This window comes from Phocoena sinus, chromosome 10 (genome assembly GCF_008692025.1).
Source record: "Phocoena sinus isolate mPhoSin1 chromosome 10, mPhoSin1.pri, whole genome shotgun sequence".
NCBI classification, from domain to species: domain Eukaryota; kingdom Metazoa; phylum Chordata; class Mammalia; order Artiodactyla; family Phocoenidae; genus Phocoena; species Phocoena sinus.
In genome coordinates, this window is record NC_045772.1 from 96,723,366 (window position 1) to 96,747,475 (window position 24,110).

The 24,110-nt window shown below is 52.2% G+C and overlaps 1 protein-coding gene across 17 annotated transcripts in view; it reads left to right on the top strand.

Moving 5' to 3' along the window:
• The first annotated feature begins 5,255 nt into the window (after nucleotides 1-5,255).
• The window catches only part of CHD4 (chromodomain helicase DNA binding protein 4), a 30,134-nt gene continuing 11,279 nt past the window's right edge, over nucleotides 5,256-24,110 (top strand). For 3 of the 17 annotated variants that reach the window (XM_032644311.1, XM_032644317.1, XM_032644316.1), the window contains exons 1-25: nucleotides 5,257-5,382; nucleotides 6,216-6,393; nucleotides 9,920-10,041; nucleotides 10,206-10,421; nucleotides 10,628-10,821; nucleotides 10,943-11,184; nucleotides 12,813-12,940; nucleotides 13,172-13,307; nucleotides 13,453-13,631; nucleotides 13,846-14,085; nucleotides 14,694-14,897; nucleotides 15,017-15,222; nucleotides 15,549-15,680; nucleotides 15,760-15,856; nucleotides 16,538-16,729; nucleotides 17,205-17,405; nucleotides 17,590-17,727; nucleotides 18,148-18,269; nucleotides 18,395-18,568; nucleotides 18,967-19,108; nucleotides 19,202-19,333; nucleotides 19,437-19,554; nucleotides 21,113-21,237; nucleotides 21,591-21,828; nucleotides 21,990-22,165. In XM_032644311.1, the coding sequence (XP_032500202.1) occupies nucleotides 6,294-6,393; nucleotides 9,920-10,041; nucleotides 10,206-10,421; nucleotides 10,628-10,821; nucleotides 10,943-11,184; nucleotides 12,813-12,940; nucleotides 13,172-13,307; nucleotides 13,453-13,631; nucleotides 13,846-14,085; nucleotides 14,694-14,897; nucleotides 15,017-15,222; nucleotides 15,549-15,680; nucleotides 15,760-15,856; nucleotides 16,538-16,729; nucleotides 17,205-17,405; nucleotides 17,590-17,727; nucleotides 18,148-18,269; nucleotides 18,395-18,568; nucleotides 18,967-19,108; nucleotides 19,202-19,333; nucleotides 19,437-19,554; nucleotides 21,113-21,237; nucleotides 21,591-21,828; nucleotides 21,990-22,165 (3,954 nt within the window). In that variant the 5' untranslated portion in view covers nucleotides 5,257-5,382; nucleotides 6,216-6,293. Of the gene's footprint in view, nucleotides 5,383-6,211; nucleotides 6,394-9,919; nucleotides 10,042-10,205; nucleotides 10,422-10,627; nucleotides 10,822-10,942; nucleotides 11,185-12,812; nucleotides 12,941-13,171; nucleotides 13,308-13,452; nucleotides 13,632-13,845; nucleotides 14,086-14,693; nucleotides 14,898-15,016; nucleotides 15,223-15,548; nucleotides 15,681-15,759; nucleotides 15,857-16,537; nucleotides 16,730-17,204; nucleotides 17,406-17,589; nucleotides 17,728-18,147; nucleotides 18,270-18,394; nucleotides 18,569-18,966; nucleotides 19,109-19,201; nucleotides 19,334-19,436; nucleotides 19,555-21,112; nucleotides 21,238-21,590; nucleotides 21,829-21,989; nucleotides 22,166-24,110 lie in introns of those variants that run through there. The other 14 variants (XM_032644310.1, XM_032644318.1, XM_032644320.1 and 11 more) reach the window with 12 other exon arrangements.

Here is a 24,110-nt window from a genome sequence, read left to right on the forward strand (position 1 = left end):
GAGGCAAGAGTATTATGGGCTGGCAAGGCCTTCGGTGGCCAGAGGGGGGAGCAGCGGGGGATGGCACCGGCTGCATGTGACCGAGGGGGGGGCCAAGTTGGGGGGGTGGCGAGTGGGGGTGGGGGAGCATATTATGGGATAGCTCTTTGTACCTACTGCGGGGACTGCTTCTCCAGAAGATATTATGGGATGTCGTGTGTGGGAGGGGGAGAGGGGCTGGGGGATTATTATGGGATGGTGGTGCAGAATGGGGAGGGCCTGAGGCGCTCTTCTCCCACCGCCCCCCCCACACCCCTTACTCTCTTGCCATCCTCTCTAAGGTCTGCCTTCTTTCGCAAATGGCCCAAGGAGAACACCTGAAATCTACCACCCCCCCACTCGCTCTGTGGGCACCTCAACCCATCCTAGGCATCCCGCCTAATTAGCAGCCACCTCGCGGGTGCTGAGGGGGAAAGGAAGCCCCTGGGGATGGGGAGAAGGTCCCAAAGTGGGGATGTGGTGGCCAGTGGACCACACCTCCCACCTGTCCGGCGTCCCCTAGGCTCCCCATCCCCGTGGGTCACTCTCCGTCCCCTTCCCCAAAGTGGGGGCCCTCGATCCTTCTCCCCTTCCCCCTCCCCTCCATTTCCTCTCCAGCTCCCTCCACAGCCGTAACCAGTAAAACAGGCGGCCAGTTATTATGGGATGGCTGCTCCCAGCAGCTCTGCAGGGAGGGGGCGGTCACCGCGGAATGTCTCTTGTGGGTGGCTATTATGGGATGGCCGCCTCTCTTTTGGGGGGGGGGCCTCGCAAGGAGAAGGATTATTATGGGATGTGCCCAGCGCAGCTGGGTGGGGCTGTCCTGGGTAGGTGAAGCTCTGGGGAAGGGGGATGGGGAAGGAAAGGAAGGAAAAGGGAGGGAAGAAGCTGGGGAGGGTGGGGTGAGCCCTGGAGCCAGACCTGAGGCCTGGCAAGAGTGACTGGCTGGAGAGGTTCTTCAGTGACAGCTGTTTGAAGAGGCCCCTGGGGGCAGGCTAGAGCTAGCCGGATCTGAGCCCTGGACACCTGGGTCCCTAAACAGCTTGTGAGCTACGGGGTCGCTGAGTCCAGGCATGCAGTGAGGAGGCCTGGGTTCTGGCTGTGTAACACACGAGGTAGTAGTGCTCCTGGGTGACCACAGCACCAAGTACTCCCCTTGCTCCCTGCCTTCCTGGGTTTGAGCCTTGGGACTGTAGCTCAGGTAGGGGTCAGGCCAGGGGAGCTCTGCCACCTTGCAGTCACACCCAAGGAGCTGAGACTGTGTTGGCTCCTGCAGGACACATGCCTGTGTGGTGCCCCCCAGTCCTGCACCACCTGCATCCTGTCTGGCTATCAGAGTGCACTGTCACTGTGGCTTTTCTGTCCTATGTCGCCTTCCCAAACCCCCTTTTCTGGCAGAGCAGGGGAACCCTAGTCCCTTAGACGTCTTATGAGCAGAGTTTCTGGGACTCACAGAACAGAGATGTAGAGAGAAGAGCTATAGAGCATGTGCTGAAAACTCCATGGACAGCCCACTCTGTTATTCCAGGTTCTTCTGTACCATGGGATGGAAGCAGAACTCTAAGGTGACCAGCTAGAGAGGCTGTCCCCCTGGGTGCATTAATCAGGAGATTATCCCACCCTTAGTCTCTGTGGGCCAATCATGCTGGTGGTTTATTTATAATTTATCTGGGAGGGTAGCATGGGGCTAGGGTATGGAGGCGAAGCACAGAAGGACCACAAAAGCAAAACACAAACACATCCTAGCCCTCTGGAACTCAAGAAGAGAGGAAGGGACTTTAACCTTCTCCTTGTGGTGGTATCATGGAGAGGTGGGAAGTAAGGGGAGCCGGGGGATAAGTGGATACAACCTGCAGGGGTGGGGCAGAGGGGCTGTGGTGGACAAAAGGGACCATGTTTGTAATCCCAGGCAAGAGGCTGTGACTACCCAGTTACAAAACTCTCTTCCTGGTTTATATTATGAGTCACTGTAGTAACGTGGTGGTATATATATGCGAAGAAGAGGGTATGGGGCAGATGGAGACGTTACAGAAGGGAATTTGAGCCCCGGAGGCAGGCTGGATCCCCTAGAGAAATGGGGAAGGAGGAGGGCGCACTAAGTACCTGGCAGTTCATACACGAATGAGAAACTTCTCGAAAGGAGGTCTACCCACGTTATGGTATCTTAATGAAAGAGCTGTCTGCTCTCCCCCAAGTAAGGAGTAAAAGTTTTCCTCTTAGTACTCAGAATAAGCATGGGGGAGGGGTTGCACAAATGAATGGGGCCCAATCTTGATGTCAAGAGAATTTAATGAGAAGACTAGGCAGCCTTGCACAAAGGGGGAAACAGCCTGTGTGCCACAATGGATATGCCGAAAGGGTGGTCCAGGGAGTTAAGTCAGGTGGGAGCTGGGGGAAAGCCTTATCAGCATCACTGGTGGTCTGCTTGGGGGCACAAGGAGAGTGATTTCCCGAAGCAAGCTCTTGCGTCTCCTGAATTCATCTCTCCTCACCAGTTCTCCAGTCCTGAGGTTCTCAGAGGAGGGAGAGTCATCTGGCCAGGCCCTTTCTCTAGGGAAGTGAGATTAGAAGGGCAGTGCAGAGATGATGTGAGGTTCGTCCCACTCACTTCTGGTCAGGAAGGGCCTCTCTTAGGAGGAAGTTCCGGTTTCTCTTCAACCTGTCCTACCACCAAGGGTCTTGGACTTGTGTGAAAAGCAGAGGAAGATGTTATCTGACTTTGGGGTCTGGAGCGGTGGCAGCAAGGAAGTGGCATTGGGATATTGGTTTTCACCCAGGTCCTGGTTCTCTGGGGATCAGGAAGAGGGAAAAGTGACAGGCTGTAGACTTAGGTTCTCTTAGGGCCAAAAAATTCTAAGATTGGGCTCTCTGACTTTCTTGGGCTGGGTCCTCAGTGTGGCTGCAGGGTAGGTGCAGTTAGGGAAGGGGGTGGTATGTGTTGTGAGGCTACCTTGTGGCATAATAAATGAAGAAGGCATTCTGGGATGTTGACTTGTACACAGGAGGGGAAGATGGTGAACGTTATACAAAGATCAGGGGTGTTTTTTGGGTGGAGAATGGGACCTCAACAAGATGAAGATGGGGACAGTTGGAAGTATTATGAGATTTCAGGATACAAAATGAGAAAGGATATAAATAAGAAACATGGGGCTTTGAGGGTAAGCAGAACTTGGCGTTCAAGCATGATGATGACAATTCTGGCATGTTGATGAGTCTCTCAAGAAGGAAGCACGTGGTGATATTATAGGATTTCGTATTAGAAACGCTGGATGGATGAACATTGCTTTCCAATCAAAATCCCTTAGTATGTGGGGAGCAGATAGGAGATTGTCTTGACCATCCATCTATATTGTAAATCCTTTTGAAATACCTTCCGGGCTCTAGAAGGACCGCTGAGAACTTCTACTGGGATCTGATCTCTCCTGAGGTCAGTTGGCATTTGTTTTATTCTCTGTAACAGAAAATTAGGAAATAGCACTCAGTTTTCCGTTGACACCAGACATTCTATCTCATCTTGGAGTTTGGTTGTTTATGCTTCTTGAAGGGAGGCACTCCCCATGGTGCCCAGCTTTGTGCCTTGCTAGGTACTCCGTCAACATCTGTTGCATAAGCATGAGTAGCAGTGAGCAGAGGGAGAGCAGTTCCTGGATCTTTGTGTGTATATAGCGGATCCTCAGTTCATACCATGGTGGGATGTCCATCCATAGGAATGGCCTAGGGGTGAGAATAGACCACTTGACCTGGGGAGGCGGTGTGGGAAGAGGACTGCTGGAATGTTGAGAAATAATCTTTAGGTGGGAGTTTGTAATTTTTATGGGATGCTTTGGGGTGAACTCAACTTTATGTAAATGGCTCATCTGGCCAGTATGGTATTTGGTTGGTCTTACTCAAAACTCAACTGGAGGTAAGTGTCTGGAGAACACCTGGATTTTGGTGGGATTGGGTGGGGCCCTAGGATGACTCTCAGTTCCTGCGTGTCTGGAAATGATGGACGAGGGAAGCTAGGGTCCATCTTAGACATCAAGGGGCTTTGTGCCAGGACACTGCTTTGTCTCATTAAGGGATGAAGGTGTGTACAAGTCGGGGTGGGGGAGAGGGCAATGTGGGTAGCCTGTTTCAACCTCGCTGGTGTGGGTGTTAGAATAGACTGACAGCCTTGGAGACAGGGGAGATACGAGTATGAATATTATGGGATGCCTGGCTGGAAAGGTAGAGGGGTGGTGGAGTGGAGATGAAGCATTATGGGATGTGACTCTGGGTTGTGCTGGGAGTATTATGGTATGTCTGGTTGACCACGGGTTCTTTGCAATTATTATGGGATGTCAGGGTGTGGGTGGGGGAGTAAAATTATGGGATATCTTTCCAGTGTTAGAGGAAAGGAGATTAGTTGTCCCTCTGTGGGGTGACAGTAGGGCTCTTGATCATTATGGGATATCTCTTTGATAGGGGAGGAGTGGTTATTACGGGCTGTGAACTTAAAATGAATGTGCGAAGCTTGGGGGTCATGTTGTGAGGATCTAGCCTTGCAGGGGCCGAGGGCAGCGCCAGGGGGTTGGTTATTATGGGATGTCAGTATAGAAGGTGGGAGACTGATTATTACGGGATGTGTGTGGGAGGAGGCCGAAGTGTCCGTTGTGTGTGGGGGGTGAGTTTCTGCCTATTATGGGATATCAAACTGGGGGTGGATGAAGAGTGGTTATTATGGGATGTCTGTGGGGGATGGGGATTGAGTATTATGGGATGTGAGGCTGAATGGCTGGGAGGGGTGCTTATTATGGGATGGCCACGGGGAGGGAGAGGTGACGAATTATTATGGGATGTTAGCATTAGGGCCAAGAGTGAAGAAGTTGGCAAAGGATGGCTATTATGGGATGTCTGGGGGTGTAAAGGGTTAGTTGCAAAGGGTCGGCAATACCATGAGATGTCAACAGCCCTGGCATATATGTGTATGGAGTGTGTGTGCGTGGGGGTGGTGGTGGTGGGGGTGGTGGTGGGGGTGGGGGTGGTGGTGTCCGTGTGTATTATGGGATGGCCAGGGGGTGGGTGGTTGCCCGGGTGACGCGCGCGCGCGCTCGAGGGGGCGTGGTCAATGGTTGCCGGAGCGACGAGGGGGCGGGGGTTGCCCGGGAGACCTAGGGAGGAGGGTGGCGGTAGTGGAGGGGGGGGTTGGAGTTGGTTGAGGTTATTATGGGCTGTCCGTGGGGGGGCGGGGCCTGTGCGGTGGGATTTCCCGGCCGGTGTTTCGGGCCCTTTAAGAGGCGAAGCTGGAGCCGGAGCCATTTTCCCCCCTTCGGCCGCGGCGAGGAGGAGCCGGAGCGGGAGTGACACCGGGCCGGACCCAGCGCGACCTGCGGCGGCTCTGGGGTGAGGAGAACGCGGGGTTCCCAGAGAGACAACCCCTCTCAGCCCGACCAGCCCCGAAGGTCCTCCCTCCACCCAGCCGCCCCTCGGGCGTCCCCGGACCCGCGGACCGCTCTCTGCCCGGGGAGCCGACCCTGCTTCTCCCTTTACTGCAGGGTGCCCAGCCCCCGCCCTCGTTCGGCCCGAGTCTCGCTCCCCGCGACTCCCCACCTCGGGCTTGGCCTCCCACAATGCCCGGCGCCCCCCTCGCCCTTTGCTCACTTGCCCCCCGGGACACGTGGCCCGGCCCCCTGCCCGGTGGGAGCTCCGGCCCCCCACGCCCCTGCCTCCAGCCCCCTGGAGCGCCGAGCCTCCACGCCCCCTCGTCCCCGCGGCTCCTCCGGAGAACCCGAGTTGTCCCAGAGGACAGCCTTTGGAGAGCTACCCTGTCTGGGGACTGGCCCCTCCCCAGGCGCAGGGAGGCGCCCCCCCACCCCCCAGTGACCTTGTGTCCCTGAGCGCCTCGCCGCCGGCCGCCTCCCCCGGCCCCCCCCGCGCCGCGGCCACTCGGACCCCTTCCCCCGTCACGCCCGGCTCCGTCCAGCGGCTTCTCCCCTCCCCACGCCGGCACCGGCCTGCCCTCGGGGGCGCCGCTCCCTCTCGTCTGGGGGGGCTCCAGCCGGGGAGCCGGCTTCCGGGCTGCCCCCGGGAGCGTGGAACTAAAGTTCAGCCTGAGTGGTTCGGGTGCCCTGCTCGGGTGGCTGTGGGGCGGCCGGGGGTGGGCGGAAAGCGCGGCGGGGTGGGGGAGGGGGCCGTGCGCGTCACTGTTCTCTTTCTCTCCCCCCTCCCCCGCACAGTGACTCGGGCCAGTGTCGAGGGCCCCAGGCCGCAGGCAGGAGCAGCTGGGCCAATTCCCTGGCCGGGAGCGGAAGGGGATGGCGTCGGGCCTGGGCTCCCCGTCCCCCTGCTCAGCGGGCAGCGAGGAGGAGGATATGGATGCACTTTTGAACAACAGCTTGCCCCCTCCCCACCCAGGTAACAGCTTCCCCAAGGGCCCCGGGCAGGAAGGAGCCATCTGGGCCCTCCCTGGCGACTCTGGTGCGGCAGGGTTGAGTTTCTGGGCTTTCTCTGTGCAGTCGGAGGTGGAGGGCATCCGAAGGGAGTGGTTCCCTTCTGCGGAGCTGTTGTGCGAGGGGGCTGGAAGCCATGTGCCTTCTGGGCTCCGCGGACCGCGATGCAAGCTTGCTGCACTGTCTTCGGGAATGCTGTGCAGATCCCGGTTGAGGGAGCTCTCCGGGCTGGCAGGCTTTGCCTGGCGTGGGTCCTAGGAGGAAAGCAGGTAGCTGGGACCCCTGGAGGCTGCGCGGCGGCGGCGGCGGCGGCGGCGGCGGCGGGGTTGAGGATTGCGGTTGGAGGAGACCAGCCGGGCATCTCTGCTAGTAGGATCCTGTAGCTGCTGCTGTGGAAAGGAAAGAGGGAGTGCGGGTTACTCTCTGATTATTTTTAGCTTCTGATCAGTTACCGGCTTTCTGTGCAGTTTCAACCGTGTGAAGTTTGAATCGCGCTCCTCAGCTGGGATCTAGAGCGCTTTTAGTCAGGCAGATCGCTGGAATGTTGAGTGAGGCTAGGGGTAGGATGTCATAGCCTGCAGGATATACTAGGAGGAGCAAAAAGAAGGAAGGTGACACCCTGGGCACCCCTCTTCCCCTGGCAAGTGGACTTAATCCTGGCTTTTTTCCCAGGAGGCTTCTGCCCTGTGCAGGTAGCCTGGGGTTTGGGCTGGTGGTGTGAAGTGTTTGTGTCGGTGTGTTGGGGGTTGTGCTGTCTGTGTTTTGGGGTGGCTCCTTGGCCTGGCCGAACCCCGGTGGCTATAACCAGCCTGCATGGTTGGCATGGCTCTTGTCTATCCTCAGCTGATGGTGGATGTCATGTTTCTAAGTGGATGTCTCTCTCCTCTGTCCTTCGTTCTTCAGGGCGCTTAGCTAAGTCATCTACTTGTTTCCTTGAGCTCTTTTTAGTTTAGTGTTTTTTTTTTACATGCCATTTCTTCATCTTCCTTGTTTATATTTTTATTTTAATCCTGGAGCCTGCTGGTCCTGTTTTTGTTTCCCATCAAACATCTTTCACTTTTGCCTTCTCTTTCCTTAGCTCCAGCTGCACGTTGAGGTGGTCTGGGAGAGATGTTTCCGCATTTGGCACTTTCTAAGTTGGAAGTCTTCACTTCAACCTGAGGTCACTTAGGAGAGGGTCAGTCTTCTTACTGAATCTTCAGCTGTTGGGATAAGAATCTTAGGCTTGAGCCTCATCACCGTGTAGGGCAAGGTGGTAGATTTCTGTGCTGTTGCCCAAGGTGGGGGTAGGGTGGTGCTAGTGGTGAGGCAGTCCCATCCTTTCTGTGCGGGGCGTGAGAAGTAGCAGTGCCATCCAGCCAGTGTTGGTTCCACATCTTGGCTTCCTTGGTCTGGGGCTTGGCCCCTTGGCCCCTTGGTCTGGGGCTGCCCCTGTGTTGACTGGGAGCCTGTGGGCTCCCAGGGTGAACTCTGCCCCAAGCTGTAGCGTGACCCAGTTTTTCCACTTGCCCCACCCCATTCCTGCCCCTTTCCCAAATCGTTCTCTATATCTCAGCCAGTCTGCCGCTTGCCGTGTCAGCACATCTGCCTGAGAAGTTTGAGGGTCTTAGGTGGATGGAAGGGTGTCCCTTTTGCCTCCGCGAGTTTGTCCTTGTCTCTACTTCCAGCTTTTAGGGAGGCGTGGCTGATTGGGAAGGTGGGCACCACAGGGATTGCTGGGGAGAAGCCCTTAAGAAAATGATTCTTTCTGGTGAGAGCCAGGCTGGTGTCCCACTCCCAAGGGAATGGGAGGGGCTGTCTTGTGCCTGGCCTGATCCTGGGCTGAGAGGGAAAGGGGGAGGCCGATGGTGCTTTGTCCAGCCCAGCACCGCCCGTTCCCTGGTATCTGCCTCGCACAGGAAGGGCGGAGTCAGAGGCATTTTCGGGCCAGTTCTGGGGGTCAGGAGCAGAGAGCATGTGTAGGAGAAAAGGAAGCCTTCTGTTGTCACCACTCTCTAGGTACTGCTCCTTTTTCTCTGTTGGATAGGTGGCTACCTCTGATCTGTTAGCGGTGGTTTAGGATCTGTGGCCTGCACTCTGGTAGAGGTGATGAGGAAACTGAGTTTCAGAGGCGTCTTGTGGGCTCCCATTCCTCAAGGTAAATCTTTTGGGTGTCAGAAGGAAGGTTGTGTGCTCTGCCCACAGCTCCACCGAACTCTTGTTAAGTCTAAGCTCCGATGATTGAAGGCATAACGAGGGAGTAAGTCAGCCCCTCACATGGTGTCACCCTTCAAGGTGTCTTGGGTTTCCTTGCCTAAGACATTATAAGAATGGCCTCTTGAGAACAGTGTCATCCCACAGTAGGTGTTTGAAGAGGTGGCATTTGGACCTGGGACCAGGTAGTAATTTGGGAAGTCTTCTGTGAGAGGGCAGTCTTTCCCCGGCTACCTCTCTCAACCGCACTCCCTCCCCTGCCACTTCCTGTCTGTCCTCTGTTGGCAGCTGGGTGCCCTGGGTTGGCTTCTGTGGTCAGGAGCCATTTTCCCTCTCCTCAGTGGGTGAGGCATTCCCTCCTTCTCTCCACTCCCTTCTCCACTCCTCCCACCTTGAGGGGGCGGGTGGCTTGGGAAGCAGGAGGGGGAGGAGGAGGGAGCCGGTTTGCTGGTGTGAATGTCTGTTACAAAGGAAGCTGCCTCCTGGCCTTCTCCTCCCTCTCTGTGCCCCTTCCCACCTAGGCCTGCCCAGGAGCTCTCAGTATTACCCCAGGCTTTGTGTGTGCTCCCAGCCAGGGGAGGAGGTGGAGCCAGATGGGGGGAGGAAGGGGGGGGATGGTGACAGCTGGGCTGATTTGGGCCCCTGGGGAGAAGAGGCTACTGACCCAGGAGAAGCTGGGGAGGAGCAGTAGAGCTGGAGATGGGGAAAGGAAATCAGCTTTGGGAGGGGGCGTGGTCCTGGGCTGGCACCGAGCCTGGGCTTGGAGGTTCTGGTGGTTCTGCGCAGTGATGAGCCAAAGGGGTTCGTGAAGGGCGTGGTTTCTGGGACCCTCGAGCAGGTACTGTTCTGGGAATGTGCTGAGGGTATATTCTTTAGTTTTTACCTTCTGCGTAGGACCGCTTATTCTCATTTCCCGGCTTATTGAACACTTGGTGGCTGGTTATAGGAGGACTAGGCATATTTCTCTTACTTGGTTAACCGTATGCAGCTTGATTCAGCTGCACCGGTGAACACATAGAGGACTCGTGTTAGGGATGAGGGAGAGGAGGCAGGGGTCTGGACAGCTGCCCGAGGTGGGCCTGGTCTGGCCCGGCAGGCCTATTTCAGGCATATACAGCTCTCTCTTTGTCTGTTTTTGTCCTGAGTATCAGCTTCCTTCTGTGGCGTGTATAGCAGTTCTCTTCAGTGGAATCTGGGACAGAAGGTGGGGGAATAAAGTCTAAAGCCTCTGGATTGGGCTCTAACCTTTTGCTATTGATCTGTTCCCTGCCTACCTTTCTTTGCCAAAATATATGTAGAAAACGAAGAGGACCCGGAAGAGGATTTGTCAGAAGCAGAGACTCCAAAGCTCAAGAAAAAGAAAAAGCCTAAGAAACCTCGGGACCCTAAAATCCCTAAGAGCAAGCGCCAAAAAAAGGAGGTGAGTGGGTGAGTGGGTGTCATGGGCAGCGGGGGGTGGGAAGTGCTCCGTGGAGGGCTGGGGCCTTCGGTGGGCCAGGTCCCGGGCGTGAGCCTCAGGGCCGTCCTGAGGTCAGCATGTGTGTAGCATGTGTGTGTGTCTCCCTCCCCCCTTCCCTGCTCCAGCGTATGCTCTTATGCCGGCAGCTGGGGGACAGCTCTGGGGAGGGGCCGGAGTTTGTGGAGGAGGACGAAGAGGTGGCTCTGCGCTCAGACAGTGAGGGCAGCGACTACACCCCTGGCAAGAAGAAGAAGAAGAAGCTCGGACCTAAGAAAGAAAAGAAGAGTAAGTCCAAGCGGAAAGAGGAAGAGGAGGAGGATGACGAAGACGATGATTCAAAGGTGCCTGGACCTCCATCCTCTTCTCTGTACTTCTGTCCTTTGTTTTCCAGACACTCTGCTGCCCCTTAGAATGTTTTCTCTCCACCTGTTTCTGATGATTGCTTCTTAGCCCTCTTACCCTGGACTTGCCAGCCTCAGTGGCAACTCAAACTCCCTTGGCGAGGGTGGGCACTCGGAGTCAGGCTTTGGCTTTGCTCTCTCCGCAGGAGCCTAAGTCATCTGCTCAGCTCCTGGAAGACTGGGGCACTAGGAGTCAGGCTTTGGCTTTGCTCTCTCCGCAGGAGCCTAAGTCATCTGCTCAGCTCCTGGAAGACTGGGGCATGGAAGACATCGACCACGTGTTCTCAGAGGAGGATTATCGCACGCTCACCAACTACAAGGCCTTCAGCCAGTTTGTCCGGTAAACAGGAGGGTCTTGGGGGCAGGAGATGGAGAGCGCTTCTGTAATCTCTTCTCACCTCCCTCGCCTCCTTTATTTTTAAACTTTTTCTCTTTTCTATTCCTGCCATTTTTTCCCCCAGACCCCTCATTGCTGCCAAAAACCCCAAGATCGCTGTCTCCAAGATGATGATGGTTTTGGGTGCGAAGTGGCGGGAGTTCAGCACCAACAACCCCTTCAAAGGCAGTTCTGGGGCTTCTGTGGCAGCAGCGGCAGCTGCGGCAGTGGCCGTGGTGGAGAGCATGGTGACGGCCACTGAAGTTGCACCTCCTCCGCCCCCTGTGGAGGTGCCTATCCGCAAGGCCAAGACCAAGGAGGGCAAAGGTGACATGGGACTCAGTGGGAGTGGGGACTAGTGCGGGCTTGGGATGTCGAAGTTGGAGGAAGCGCGGACGCGCTATTCTGTCAGCCCAAAGATGGAAGCTAGGAGGTGGGAATGAACCGTGGGTTAGGAGGGAAACTGGGGAAGCTGGCCACGTAGAAATATTTTAGGTGGGGAATCTTTTATTGGGTTGGCCAAAAAGTTCATTCTGTTTTTTCCACGAGATGGCTCTAGTAGCACTTAGTAGTTGTCTTTAACTTCATTTGAAACAATTTCGTTAGGTTATATTGTGACAGCTGTCATATCAGCGTGCATTTAAAAAAAAAACTTATCAAAATTGGTGAATTTTTGTGTAGCCATTTTAATATTGAAGATGGAAGAAAAAAAGCAACATTTTCGACGTATTATGCTTTATTATTTCAAGAAAGATAAAAAGGCAACTGGAACGCAAAGATTTGTGCAGTGTATGGAGAAGGCGCTGTGACTGATCGAATCTATCCAAAGCGGTTTGCGAAGTTCCGTGCTGGAGACTTCTTGCTGGATGATGCTGCACGGTCAGGTAGACCAGTTAAAGTTGATAGTGATCAAATCGAGATCTTAACTGAGAACAGTCAACATTATACCACGCGAGAGAAGCCGACATACTCAAAATCTCCCAATCCAGCGCTCAAAATCATTTGCACCAGCTTGGTTACGTTAATCGCTTTGATATTTGGGTTCCACATAAGTTGAGTGAAAAAAATCTTCTCGACCGTATTTCTGCATGCCACTCTCTACTTAAATGTGAGGAAAATGTTGCATTTTTAAGACAAATTGTGACAGGTGGTGAAAAGTGGATGCTGTACAATAGTGTGGAACGGAAGAGATGGTGGGGCAGACGAAATGAACCACCACCAGCTAGGCCAAGGGCCGGTCTCCATCCAAGGAAGGTGATGCTGGAACGGAAGAGATGGTGGGGCAGACGAAATGAACCACCACCAACTATGCCAAGGGCCGGTCTCCATCCAAAGAAGGTGATGCTGTGTATATGGTGGGATTGGAAAGGAGTCCTCTATTATGAGCTCTTTCTAGAAAACCAAATGATTAATTCCAACAACTACTGCTCCCAGTTAGACCAGCTGAAAGCAGCACTCGACGAAAAGCGTCCGGAATTAGTCAACAGAAAATGCATCATCTTCCATCAGGCTATTGCAAGACCGCATGCTTCTTTGATGACCAGGCAAAAGCTGTTACAGCTTGGCTGGGAGGTTCTGATTCCTCCGCCATATTCACCAGACGTTGCACCTTCGGATTTCCATCTTTTTGAGTCTTTACAAAATTCTTTCAATGGAAAAGATTTCGATTCCCTGGAAGACTGTGAAAGGCACCTGGAACAGGTCTTTGCTCAAAAAGATACAAAGTTCTGGGAAGATGGAATGATGAAGTTGCCTGAAAGATGGCAGAAGGTAGTGGAACAAAACGGTGACTACGCTGTTACCGTCAATAAAGTTCTTGGTGAAAATGAAAAACGTGTCTTTTATGTTTACTTAAAAACCGAGGGAACTTTCTGGCCAACCTAGTATCTTTCCCATGTTCTGCTCTGTGGTGTGTATTTGGATTGTATGCTCTTACCTGCTTTCTCCTGATTTAGGTCCCAACGCTCGGAGGAAGCCCAAGGGCAGCCCTCGTGTCCCTGATGCCAAGAAGCCTAAGCCCAAGAAAGTAGCTCCCCTGAAAATCAAGCTGGGAGGTTTTGGTTCTAAGCGTAAGAGATCCTCGGTGAGAGCCCAGCCTATCCCCTGGCGAGGGTGCCTTAGCTAACGGGGAGGATGTGGTCTTATGTCAGGATTCAGGGTTCACGGTAGGTGCATGAGGATGTGGGGAGTTGGCCATAGAAGAGGTGGTTAGGCTTCCTTGCGGGGATTCCAGCACCCCTAGTAAAGGGTGATCCCTTCTCCATCACTCTCTCCTTCCCCTTGGCCTGAACCTCTGACCTTCTCATCCTGCCAGAGTGAGGATGACGACCTGGATGTGGAGTCTGACTTCGACGATGCCAGTATCAACAGCTACTCCGTTTCGGATGGTTCTACCAGCCGCAGTAGCCGCAGCCGCAAGAAACTCCGGACCACGAAAAAGAAGAAGAAAGGTGTGTTTCTCTTCTGTCTCCGCATGTAGTGGAGTGAGGGGGCATGACTGGGGAAGCATCTCCCTAAGGAGATAGGGGCTGGGTTTAGGGGGTGGGGGGAGGTAGGTTTTTTCTAATAACTGGGCTTTCCCTCTTCCTTGCCTAGGCGAGGAGGAGGTGACTGCTGTGGATGGTTATGAGACAGACCACCAGGACTATTGTGAGGTGTGCCAGCAAGGCGGAGAGATCATCCTGTGTGATACCTGTCCCCGAGCTTACCACATGGTCTGCCTGGATCCGGATATGGAGAAGGCTCCCGAGGGCAAGTGGAGCTGCCCACACTGCGTGAGTGCCGGGCCGTCGTGGCCCTCTGGGACCCTTGAGCGGAAGGGTGGGATGAGGAAACTCTTTTGGGCCTGGGTGGGGGTAGAAGTGGTGGCGTTGCTGGCTACGGGCTTTGGGAAGCTTTCAAAGGAATGATGGGCGCGGTTCAGACGGGGGTTGGGTGGGGGTGGGGGTGGGGGTGGTGGTAATCTGACTCTGTGGTCCTTGACTGCAGGAGAAGGAAGGCATCCAGTGGGAGGCTAAGGAGGACAATTCGGAGGGTGAGGAGATCCTGGAAGAGGTGGGGGGAGACCCTGAAGAGGAGGATGACCACCACATGGAGTTCTGTCGGGTCTGCAAGGATGGGGGGGAGCTGCTGTGCTGCGATGCCTGTCCTTCCTCCTACCACATCCACTGCCTGAACCCGCCCCTTCCAGAGATCCCCAACGGAGAGTGGCTCTGTCCCCGCTGTACGGTGGGTGCCTGGCCCCGGCCGGTGGTCCAGCAGCAGGGTTTACCCCTCTTACGTGTAGGTGTCGTGAGGCTGAGGTGCAGGAGAGGTCACTGGAGAGCTACAGGCCTTTTAGCCCTGAGGCATGGATTTTCCTTCCTCGTAGAGTCATGGGATACCTTTGTTCTGGGAAACTGTAGGACTAACTTTGAACAGAGTTGATGCTTTGCCAGCTCTCCGAAGCGGTGTTCTTTTAGCCCAGAATGTCCTTTCCCGTCTTGACACCCAGCCTCGAGGTCTTGGTGGCATAACAGGGCCACTGAATGCTGTTAGATTGCTTCAGAGAGGACTTCTGAGCCCCAGGTCTGTGACTTCTCTGTGCCTACTTGTTCTGGGTTATTGTTGAAGTCTAGCTACTGGCTCTGTTAGGCAGATAGGAGTGATAATGTCTCACAAATCCTGGATGAAGTCCAGAAACAGAGAGGGAATTCTGTTCTTCTCTCCTGGGATTAGGGTCCTGGGATTAGGTCTTACTTGAAATGAGGTTTTAATAATGCTTTGATGAGGTTGAAGCTGCCTGTGGGCTGTGCCGTGGTAATGATTCGGTGTTGGATCATCTCTTTTCCTCTTAGTGTCCAGCTCTTAAGGGCAAAGTTCAGAAGATCCTAATCTGGAAGTGGGGTCAGCCACCATCTCCCACACCAGTGCCTCGGCCCCCAGATGCTGATCCCAATACTCCGTCCCCCAAGCCCTTGGAGGGGCGGCCGGAGCGGCAGTTCTTTGTGAAATGGCAAGGCATGTCGTATTGGCACTGCTCCTGGGTGTCTGAACTGCAGGTAAACCTGGGATAGAGTAGATGTGGGGCTGCGATGAAGAGGGTAGTGAGAGAAAACAGCCTTGTGGGTAGGAGTGGACATGACTCCTCGCGGACTTCCTTCTCTTGCCGCTTCTGCAGCTGGAGCTGCACTGTCAAGTGATGTTCCGAAACTATCAGCGGAAGAATGATATGGATGAGCCACCCTCTGGGGACTTCGGTGGTGATGAAGAGAAGAGCCGAAAGCGGAAGAACAAGGACCCGAAATTTGCAGAGATGGAGGAACGCTTCTATCGCTACGGGATAAAGCCTGAGTGGATGATGATCCACCGAATTCTCAACCACAGGTACCGGGGGAGCTGGGCCACGCTGCGTTTGTCGTGGGCATACTGGAGGTGGGCAGCGCATCCGTGGGGGATTCATTAAGAAAATGGATGTTACCAGTAAGTTACAGTTGGATGAGACACTCAGTATGTTATGAACTGACTGAATCCTGGTATTTGAGCCATAGGCTGTAGACTAGAGATCATTTTTGGTGCAAAGACTGGTAGGCCAGATGTATTTGCTTCTGAACACGTGTGGTGTCTGGCCTCCTTAGAGGTCTGGTTTTTTTGAGGGGAGCAGAGCAGGGTGGCCTTCTGGCTCTGAGGGTTTTTTCTCCTTGACTTTGCAGCGTGGACAAGAAGGGCCATGTCCACTACTTGATCAAGTGGCGGGACTTGCCCTATGATCAGGCATCCTGGGAGAGTGAGGATGTGGAGATACAGGACTACGACCTGTTCAAGCAGAGCTATTGGAATCACAGGTGAGGGACTTTGATGAGTAGAGCTGCTGCTCATTGAGAAGGACTCCAGGCAGCTGTGTGACGTATCTGTCTTCCTTAGGGAGTTGATGAGGGGTGAGGAAGGACGACCAGGCAAAAAGCTCAAGAAGGTGAAGCTGAGGAAGTTGGAAAGGCCCCCTGAAACCCCAACGGTTGACGTGAGTCATCAGGAGAGGGAGGGCGGTTTGTCAGGTAGGACGACGTATGTTGTGTGCTCCAGTCTGAAGGCATGATCTCAAGTGATCACTGTAGCTAAGTTGCTTCACACAGACTGCTTCCCTAATTCTCCACATCTCTGTAAATCAGGGGGAAAATACTAGGATTACTTTATTTTCTCTCTTCCTCATCAGAAAAATAAAAACATAGATGTTAGTGTTTATATGACTGAGGAGGTGTTTTGTATGGAGGGGTCACATAACCGAGCTTTTGTGAAACTTATTTTGGAAACTGGGCCTTCTGACCCTTAATTCATGGCTCAGTTCTTCCGGGGTTTTGTGTAACATAAGGTGAGTCTGGTTAAGGTTAAACAGATAAATCTAGAGGGGGCATAGGATCATTTACCTGGTGCTTCCTGACCAGTAGAATTTACTGTACTGCCAAGGAGACTATGATGTGTCTTTCTTGGATGTCTGTAGGACCAAGATCTGCGTCTTGCCTTGCTTCCTGGAGGATCCTAAATAAAACACAAAGTTACAGTAACCATTAAGCACCTTTTCCCACCATTTTTTGTGGCCCCTCAAGCAGGATCTAGTGAGAGTGTGTCAGGAGGAGGCAGCTGCTGTCTTACGGAAGGAAGGGAATTCCTGGCCAGCTCTTGACTTCTTTATTTCATCCTTCAGCCAACAGTGAAATATGAGCGACAGCCAGAGTACCTGGACGCTACAGGTGGAACCTTGCACCCCTATCAGATGGAGGGTTTGAACTGGTTGCGCTTCTCCTGGGCTCAAGGCACCGACACCATCTTGGCTGACGAGATGGGCCTTGGGAAGACCGTTCAGACCGCAGTCTTCCTCTACTCCCTCTACAAGGAGGTAGGAGAGCTGGGGCTGTTAGTTTTTTGTGTGGGTATTTTGTGTTCGTGGTCTTCTCTTACACTCTGAGGAGACAGAAAAAGGAAGAAAAAAAATTGGTCTCTGGCCCTGGAGAACAGTGTTGAGTGACAGTAAGATAGACGCAAGTACACAGAGACAGACTGGAGGGAATGGAGCTGTGGGTGGGATTAGTGGTGGGTGCCTGGAGCCTCGGTCCTGGGGGACGGATATGCGCTGAGACAAGCAGAACTGTGGGTAGAAGTAGTGTGGAGAGACATCGAGCGGCAGGGGTGCGGTGTAAGCTCCCTGCAGGGCAGGCAGGGCGTGTTGGTACATGGAGAAGGGAGGGAGAGGAGCGGCCTGTGCACACGCCCGTCCTCCGCCCACTCCGGGGCAGGGTCAGGGGCAGGGTGGGCGCTCGGGTTGCGTGTGGGACCCTCAGTCCTTACTCTCCGTCTCCTCTTCTTCCTCAAAGGGTCATTCCAAAGGCCCCTTCCTAGTGAGCGCCCCTCTTTCTACCATCATCAACTGGGAGCGGGAGTTTGAAATGTGGGCTCCAGATATGTATGTGGTGACCTACGTGGGTGACAAAGACAGCCGTGCCATCATCCGAGAGAATGAGTTCTCCTTTGAGGACAATGCCATTCGTGGTGGCAAGAAGGCTTCCCGCATGAAGGTACCTCAGCGGGAGGGAGACCCACCCTCGGAGAGGGGAGTTCTTGCTCTGGGCCCCTCGTGCCCCGGTCCCTGGGGTGAGGCAAAAGGATAATAGCCGGGAGGAGGGAAACCCCCCGGAGTCCCTTGACTTGGCCTGTACCGGCAGAGTTGGACAGGAGTGACCAGGTTGCCTTCTTGCGCAGAAAGAGGCATCTGTGAAGTTCCACGTGCTGCTGACGTCCTATGAGTTGATCACCATTGACATGGCCATCTTGGGCTCTATTGACTGGGCCTGCCTCATCGTGGATGAAGCCCATCGGCTCAAGAACAATCAGTCTAAGGTGAGGGGGGGCGCGGGAGGTATGGCCTCCAGTTTTAGTGTTCTAGTACTGCCTACTCATTAAGGGGAGACCTAGGAGGACAGGAAAGGGAGAGAGGCTCTCTGCCTTCCTTCCTCACTCGTGATAGATGACCCTTGGAGGCCAGGCCTCGAAAGTAAGATGGAGGGCTTTCCTGGCGGTCCAGTGGTTAAGAGTCCACGCTTCCATTACAAGGGGCACGGGTTCAGTCCCTGGTCAGGGAACTGGGATGCCGCACGGTGCGGCCAAAAAAAAAAAGAAAAAAGAGTAACGGGAAAGAAGATAAAGGAAAAAAAAAAAGGTGGGGATGGGGGCGTAACTGCTGGGCGGCAAAGCAGAAGTCTGTGGACATGTGCTGGAGCCCTCTTCTTATTGAATTCCACTTCTCTCCTGCCTCACCAGTTCTTCCGGGTCTTAAACGGTTACTCGCTCCAGCACAAGCTGTTGCTGACAGGGACTCCACTACAGAACAACCTGGAAGAGTTGTTTCACCTGCTCAACTTCCTCACCCCTGAGAGGTTCCAGTGAGTGTGTGCTTATCCATAATCGGCTCCGCATTCTTCTAATTCTTCCTTTTGCCCGTTTCCTATGTCACTTTCCTTTCTTCCTTTCCCCCTCTCCAACAACTTTTTCCTTTCTCTTTCTGAAGCAATTTGGAAGGCTTCTTGGAGGAGTTTGCTGACATTGCCAAGGAGGACCAGATTAAAAAGCTGCATGACATGCTGGGGCCTCACATGTTGCGGCGGCTCAAAGCTGACGTGTTCAAGAACATGCCTTCCAAGACAGAGCTCATTGTGCGCGTGGAGTTGAGCCCTATGCAGAAGTGAGTCTGAAGGGACAGAAGCACTGGCTCCGTTTTGCAGACACACTTAGACACCTGCCAGTCTGCACAGTGTTTCCTTCTCCATACTCCGCCACAAGGCGTGTGGTGACAGGAGCCAGCGAGGGCTAAAGAAACCTGTTGCCAGGTTGCTGGGGCCCAGAGTTCTTTTTTTTTTTTTTTAAACATCTTTACTGGAGTATAATTGCTTTACAGCGGCGCAGCCCAGAGTTCTTATTGAGTTAATCCTTACCTTGTTTAAAATGATGATGGTGGCGCTTCTTAGGTTTCCTCGGTCCCAAAGTGAGATATGTTGGAAAGAGGATCCCAGACCCTGGGACTGCATTATGAGTCACATAAAGGCTCTTGAGCATGACTTACTTGCTGTCTTGCCCACATAGGAAATACTACAAGTACATCCTCACTCGAAACTTTGAAGCGCTCAATGCTCGAGGTGGCGGCAACCAGGTCTCTTTGCTAAATGTCGTGATGGATCTTAAAAAGTGCTGCAACCACCCGTATCTTTTCCCCGTGGCTGCCATGGTACGTTGTGCCACCTCTTGTTCCTCCCTGGGCAGGAACTGCTCCGTTTGGGGTTTCTTTCAATATTTTTTTCTTTTTTGCTTATTTCCTCAGGAAGCCCCTAAGATGCCTAATGGCATGTATGATGGCAGTGCCCTAATCAGAGCATCTGGGAAGTTACTGCTCCTTCAGAAGATGCTCAAGAACCTTAAGGAGGGTGGGCACCGTGTACTCATCTTCTCCCAGGTATTGTGTGGGAGCTTTTGTGGGTAGCAGTGGACAGCTCAGTGACATAGGGGAGGAATTGTCATCTGATTAATCCCATAATTAAAGTATGCTCATTTTCCAGATGACCAAGATGCTGGACCTGCTAGAGGATTTCTTGGAACATGAAGGTTATAAATATGAACGTATTGATGGTGGAATCACTGGGAACATGCGTCAGGAGGCCATTGACCGCTTCAATGGTGAGAGGGAAGGAGTGCCTTCGGTCCTGGCACCCTCACTCACGGCCCTGGACCGATCACTTGTTCTTCTTGAGCATCTGCTTTTCTGTGTAGAGGTTTAGGGTCTTTTGTCAATTGACGTGGAAGAGTACTGTTGAATGTCTTGATTGGAAGGATGTTTGGATTATTGCTAGGAGATTGTTTATTCCCTTTGGAGTCTTTGTTCTTTCTGCTAAAAAGAAGGGCACTTTATTTAACCCTCCGCATTGCATCTTGAGGCCCAGGAGGGACCAGGACTTACCAAACCCAGATAGCAAGTTAGTGGCAGGCTTGTCTCAGTAGCCACTACCACCTCCTCTTCTTTTTTTTTACTTTTTAATTCGAAATAATTGTGAACTTAAAGTTCAAAAAATAATACAGAGAGTTGGTGTATACACTTCACCCAGCTTTTCTTAATAATGACTTATATAACCTCAGTACAATGATCAAACCCAGGGAATTAACACTGGCGTCATACTACTACCTAAACTGTAGACTTGAATTGAATGTCACCACTGTTCCTGTGTCAGGATCCAGTCCCAGATCCCACGTTGAGCGTAGTTGTTGTTTCTCTCCCAGTTCTTCATTCTTTCCTTTCCTTTCATGACGTTGATACCTCTGATGACGACTGGTTAGCTCTTTTGTAGAACGTCTCTGTATTTTTTTTTTTTTTTTTTTTTTGCGGTACGCGGGCCTCTCACTGTTGTGGCCTCTCCCGTTGCGGAGCACAGGCTCCGGACGCGCAGGCTCAGCGGCCGTGGCTCACGGGCCCAGCCGCTCCGCGGCATGTGGGATCTTCCCGGACCGGGGCAGGAACCCGTGTCCCCTGCATCGGCAGGCGGACTCTCAACCACTGCGCCACCAGGGAAGCCCTAGAACGTCTCTGCTTTGATATTTTCTCATGCTGAGATGGACACTAGACATTTTGGACAGGAATCCCGGAGAAGCGATGCTGTGTCCTTTTCAGTGCATCATTCCCAGGGAGGACATGATGTTGATAATGTTCCATTGCTGGTGTTAAGCTTGATCACTTGGTTAAGGTGGTGTCTGTTGAATTCCTCCCATGTAAAGTTACTCTTTTTTTTTTTGCATTGTGATTAATAGATATCTTGAGGGAGATACTTTAGACTGTGGTGACATCCTGTTTCTCCTTAAACCTTCACACTGATTTCGGTATCCCTTGGTGGACCTTGCTTATGAGTATTACTTATTAATATTATTAGTTTTGTGTTTGCCTAATGAGGTGGGTATTTTAATTCAAATATAGTTGGTTTACAATGTTGTGTTAATTTCTGCTGTACAGCAAAGTGACTCAGTTATGCATATATATACATCCTGTTTCATATTCTTTTCCATGATGGTGTATCACAGGATATTGAATACAGTTCCCTGTGCTATGCAGTAGGGCCTTGTTGTTTATCCACTCTATATACAACAGTTTGCATCTCCTACTGAGGTTTTATAGTTCTGATATTCCTTAAACATGTATTAACTGGAATTCCAGAGACACCTCTAATGGTGTTTTTGGTTCCTCTCTTAGCACCAGGTGCTCAGCAGTTCTGCTTCTTGCTTTCCACTCGAGCTGGGGGCCTTGGAATCAACCTGGCCACTGCTGACACAGTGATTATCTATGACTCTGACTGGAACCCCCATAATGACATCCAGGTGAGCAGAGGTAGCAGCCTTGGTCTACAGTGACTTTTTGGAAATGCATAGTGTTCTCTGTGAGGGCTCCACCGTCTGGGATTAGTTGTTTCAGGGGGAAACAATAGATTGTTTTCAAATGTCTTTTACCTTACTGTAAGCCAGAGAGTTTGGGTTAGCTATGGTCCTATTTTGGGTAACGTGATAGAGGGTGGTATCTTGGGGTAGGGGTGCAAAGGGAAGTTTTGTGTGAGGGCAAGCCGCAGCTCCTGCCTTGTGCCGGATTTAACTTATTATGTGGAAGTCAGGGCAAGAGTAGAAGCAAGGAAATACGATTACTTCAGTTCTTGCCTCCGTTTTGTGCACAACTCCAGGCCTTTAGCAGAGCTCACCGTATTGGGCAGAACAAGAAGGTGATGATCTACCGGTTTGTGACGCGTGCGTCAGTGGAGGAGCGCATCACGCAGGTGGCAAAGAAGAAGATGATGCTGACGCATCTAGTTGTTCGGCCTGGGCTGGGCTCCAAGACTGGATCCATGTCCAAACAGGAGCTTGATGACATCCTCAAGTTTGGCACTGAGGAGCTATTCAAGGACGAAGCCACAGATGGAGGTGAGCTAGGCAGGAGCTTGTTTTGGTGTGGGGCTTGGCTTCTCTAAAGGGTATCTCTGATACCTAGGGTCCTGAGACTCAGACCTAGGGTCCTCTGGGACTTGCTTTTTCCACTGCAGCTGCTGAAGTTAACTGGGGTATGGACCCCTGATTCTTTATAGGAGGAGACAACAAAGAGGGAGAAGACAGCAGTGTTATCCACTATGACGATAAGGCCATTGAACGACTGCTGGACCGGAACCAGGATGAGACAGAAGATACGGAATTGCAGGGCATGAATGAATATTTGAGCTCATTCAAAGTGGCCCAGTATGTGGTGCGAGAAGAAGAAATGGGGGTGAGTATGAGTCCAAAGCAATGCTGTGCTTGGTGATTGGTCCAAAAATTGGAGTTGAGACCACCATGGTATTTGAGATGAGAGGAAACCATCTGCAGGCAAATTAGTACATTGCTGAATTGATATACCTCTTCCTTTGAAGAAAAATTCTGTAACATAGGAGCAAATCACATTCTCATCTTTGACGTGGCTGTCCGGCCACTTTTCACACTCAAAACACTTGTATTAGCTCTTCTTTTTTTTTTTTTTTTTAATAACTTTTTTATTTTTGGCTGCGTTGGGTCTTGCTGTGTGCAGGCTTTCTCTAGTTGCGGCCAGCAGGGGCTACTCTTCGTTGCGGTGCACGGGCATCTCATTGCGGTGGCTTCTCTTGTTGCGGAGCATGGGCTCCAGGCGTGCGGGCTTCAGCAGTTGTGGCTCGCGGGCTCTAGAGCGCAGGCTCAGTAGTTGTGGCGCACGGGCTTAGTTGCTGCGCAGCATGTGGGATCTTCCCAGACCAGGGCTCGAACCCGTGTCCCCTGCACTGGCAGGTGGATTCTTAACCACTGCGCCACCAGGGAAGCCCTGTATTAGCTCTTCTTTATCAGAATCTCATCTTATTTTCTCTTATGTATTTTATTAGCCCTATAAATAAATTTTGGATTGCTATCTCAAGTCTCTCCGGAGAAAAGGTAGGAGATACGATACATACTTAGCATATCCCCTGTGCTTTTTTTTTTTCCCCCTGTGCTTTTTAAAACTTTAGAATTGTTTTCCCTTTTTGTTTTCTTGTGTATTCTTGGTCTTTTTTTTTAGTAGAAAACAAAACATACTCAGTTATAAATGCTTGGCCTCTGTAATGAAGTTTTTCCTCCTAATGATATCTAGGGTATAAAATGAAACAAAAAATTGCTTTCGCTTCTGGTCCTCTTTTAGCCACCAGGTCAGGGTTCTTTGAATTGGCATCAGTTTCTGGTGGTCCTTGCCATCTTTTCTCATCCTTCCAATTCAGAACCATCCCTCTTGTTGTATTTTTCTTTTCTTTTTTTAATTTTTCTGATACGTATTATCCTTGTTCTTGAAAGTGATTCTACTAACTTCAGTTGGGTGTAACTGTGGCTGAAAAGTCTGACAGGTCTACAGACCAGTAGTATTCAGCCAAAACTGCCCTTCTGTCAGGGTGGTGACCGCATATGGGAGTGACTGACTGGGGCAGAACGTGCTGAGTGGTTGTAGGGGAGGGGTGGCACTCTCCCTCCCACTGATGACCTCTCCTGATGACTACACAGGTATACAGACAGCCCTCTACAGACAGCCCTCTCATTAGTGGCTGAGGCTGCTATTTACTTTATATATATATATTTTTTTTTTGCGGTACGCGGGCCTCTCACTGTCGTGGCCTCTCCCGTTGCGGAGCACAGGCTCCGGACGCGCAGGCTCAGCGGCCATGGCTCACGGGCCCAGCCGCTCTGCGGCATGTGGGATCTTCCTGGACCGGGGCACGAACCCGCGTCCCCTGCATCGGCAGGCGGACTCTCAACCACTGCGCCACCTGGGAAGCCCCTACTTTATAATATTTTTAAATGTTATTTTATTTTATTTTTTTTGAATTTTATTTTATTTAACTTTTATACAGCACGTTCTTATTAGTTATCTATTTTATACACATCAGTGTATACATGTCAGTCCCAATCGCCGTATTCATCCCCCCACCGCCCCCACCCCCCACCGCTTTCCCCGCTTGGTGTCCATACATTTGTTCTCTACATCTGTGTCTCTATTTCTGCCCTGCAAACCAGTTCATCTGTACCATTTTTCTAGGTTCCACATATATGCGTTAATATACAATATTTGTTTTTCTCTTTCTGACATAACTTCACTCTGTATGACAGTCTCTAGATCTATCCACGTCTCTACAAATGACCCAGTTTCGTTCCTTTTCGTGGCTGAGTAATATTCCATTGTA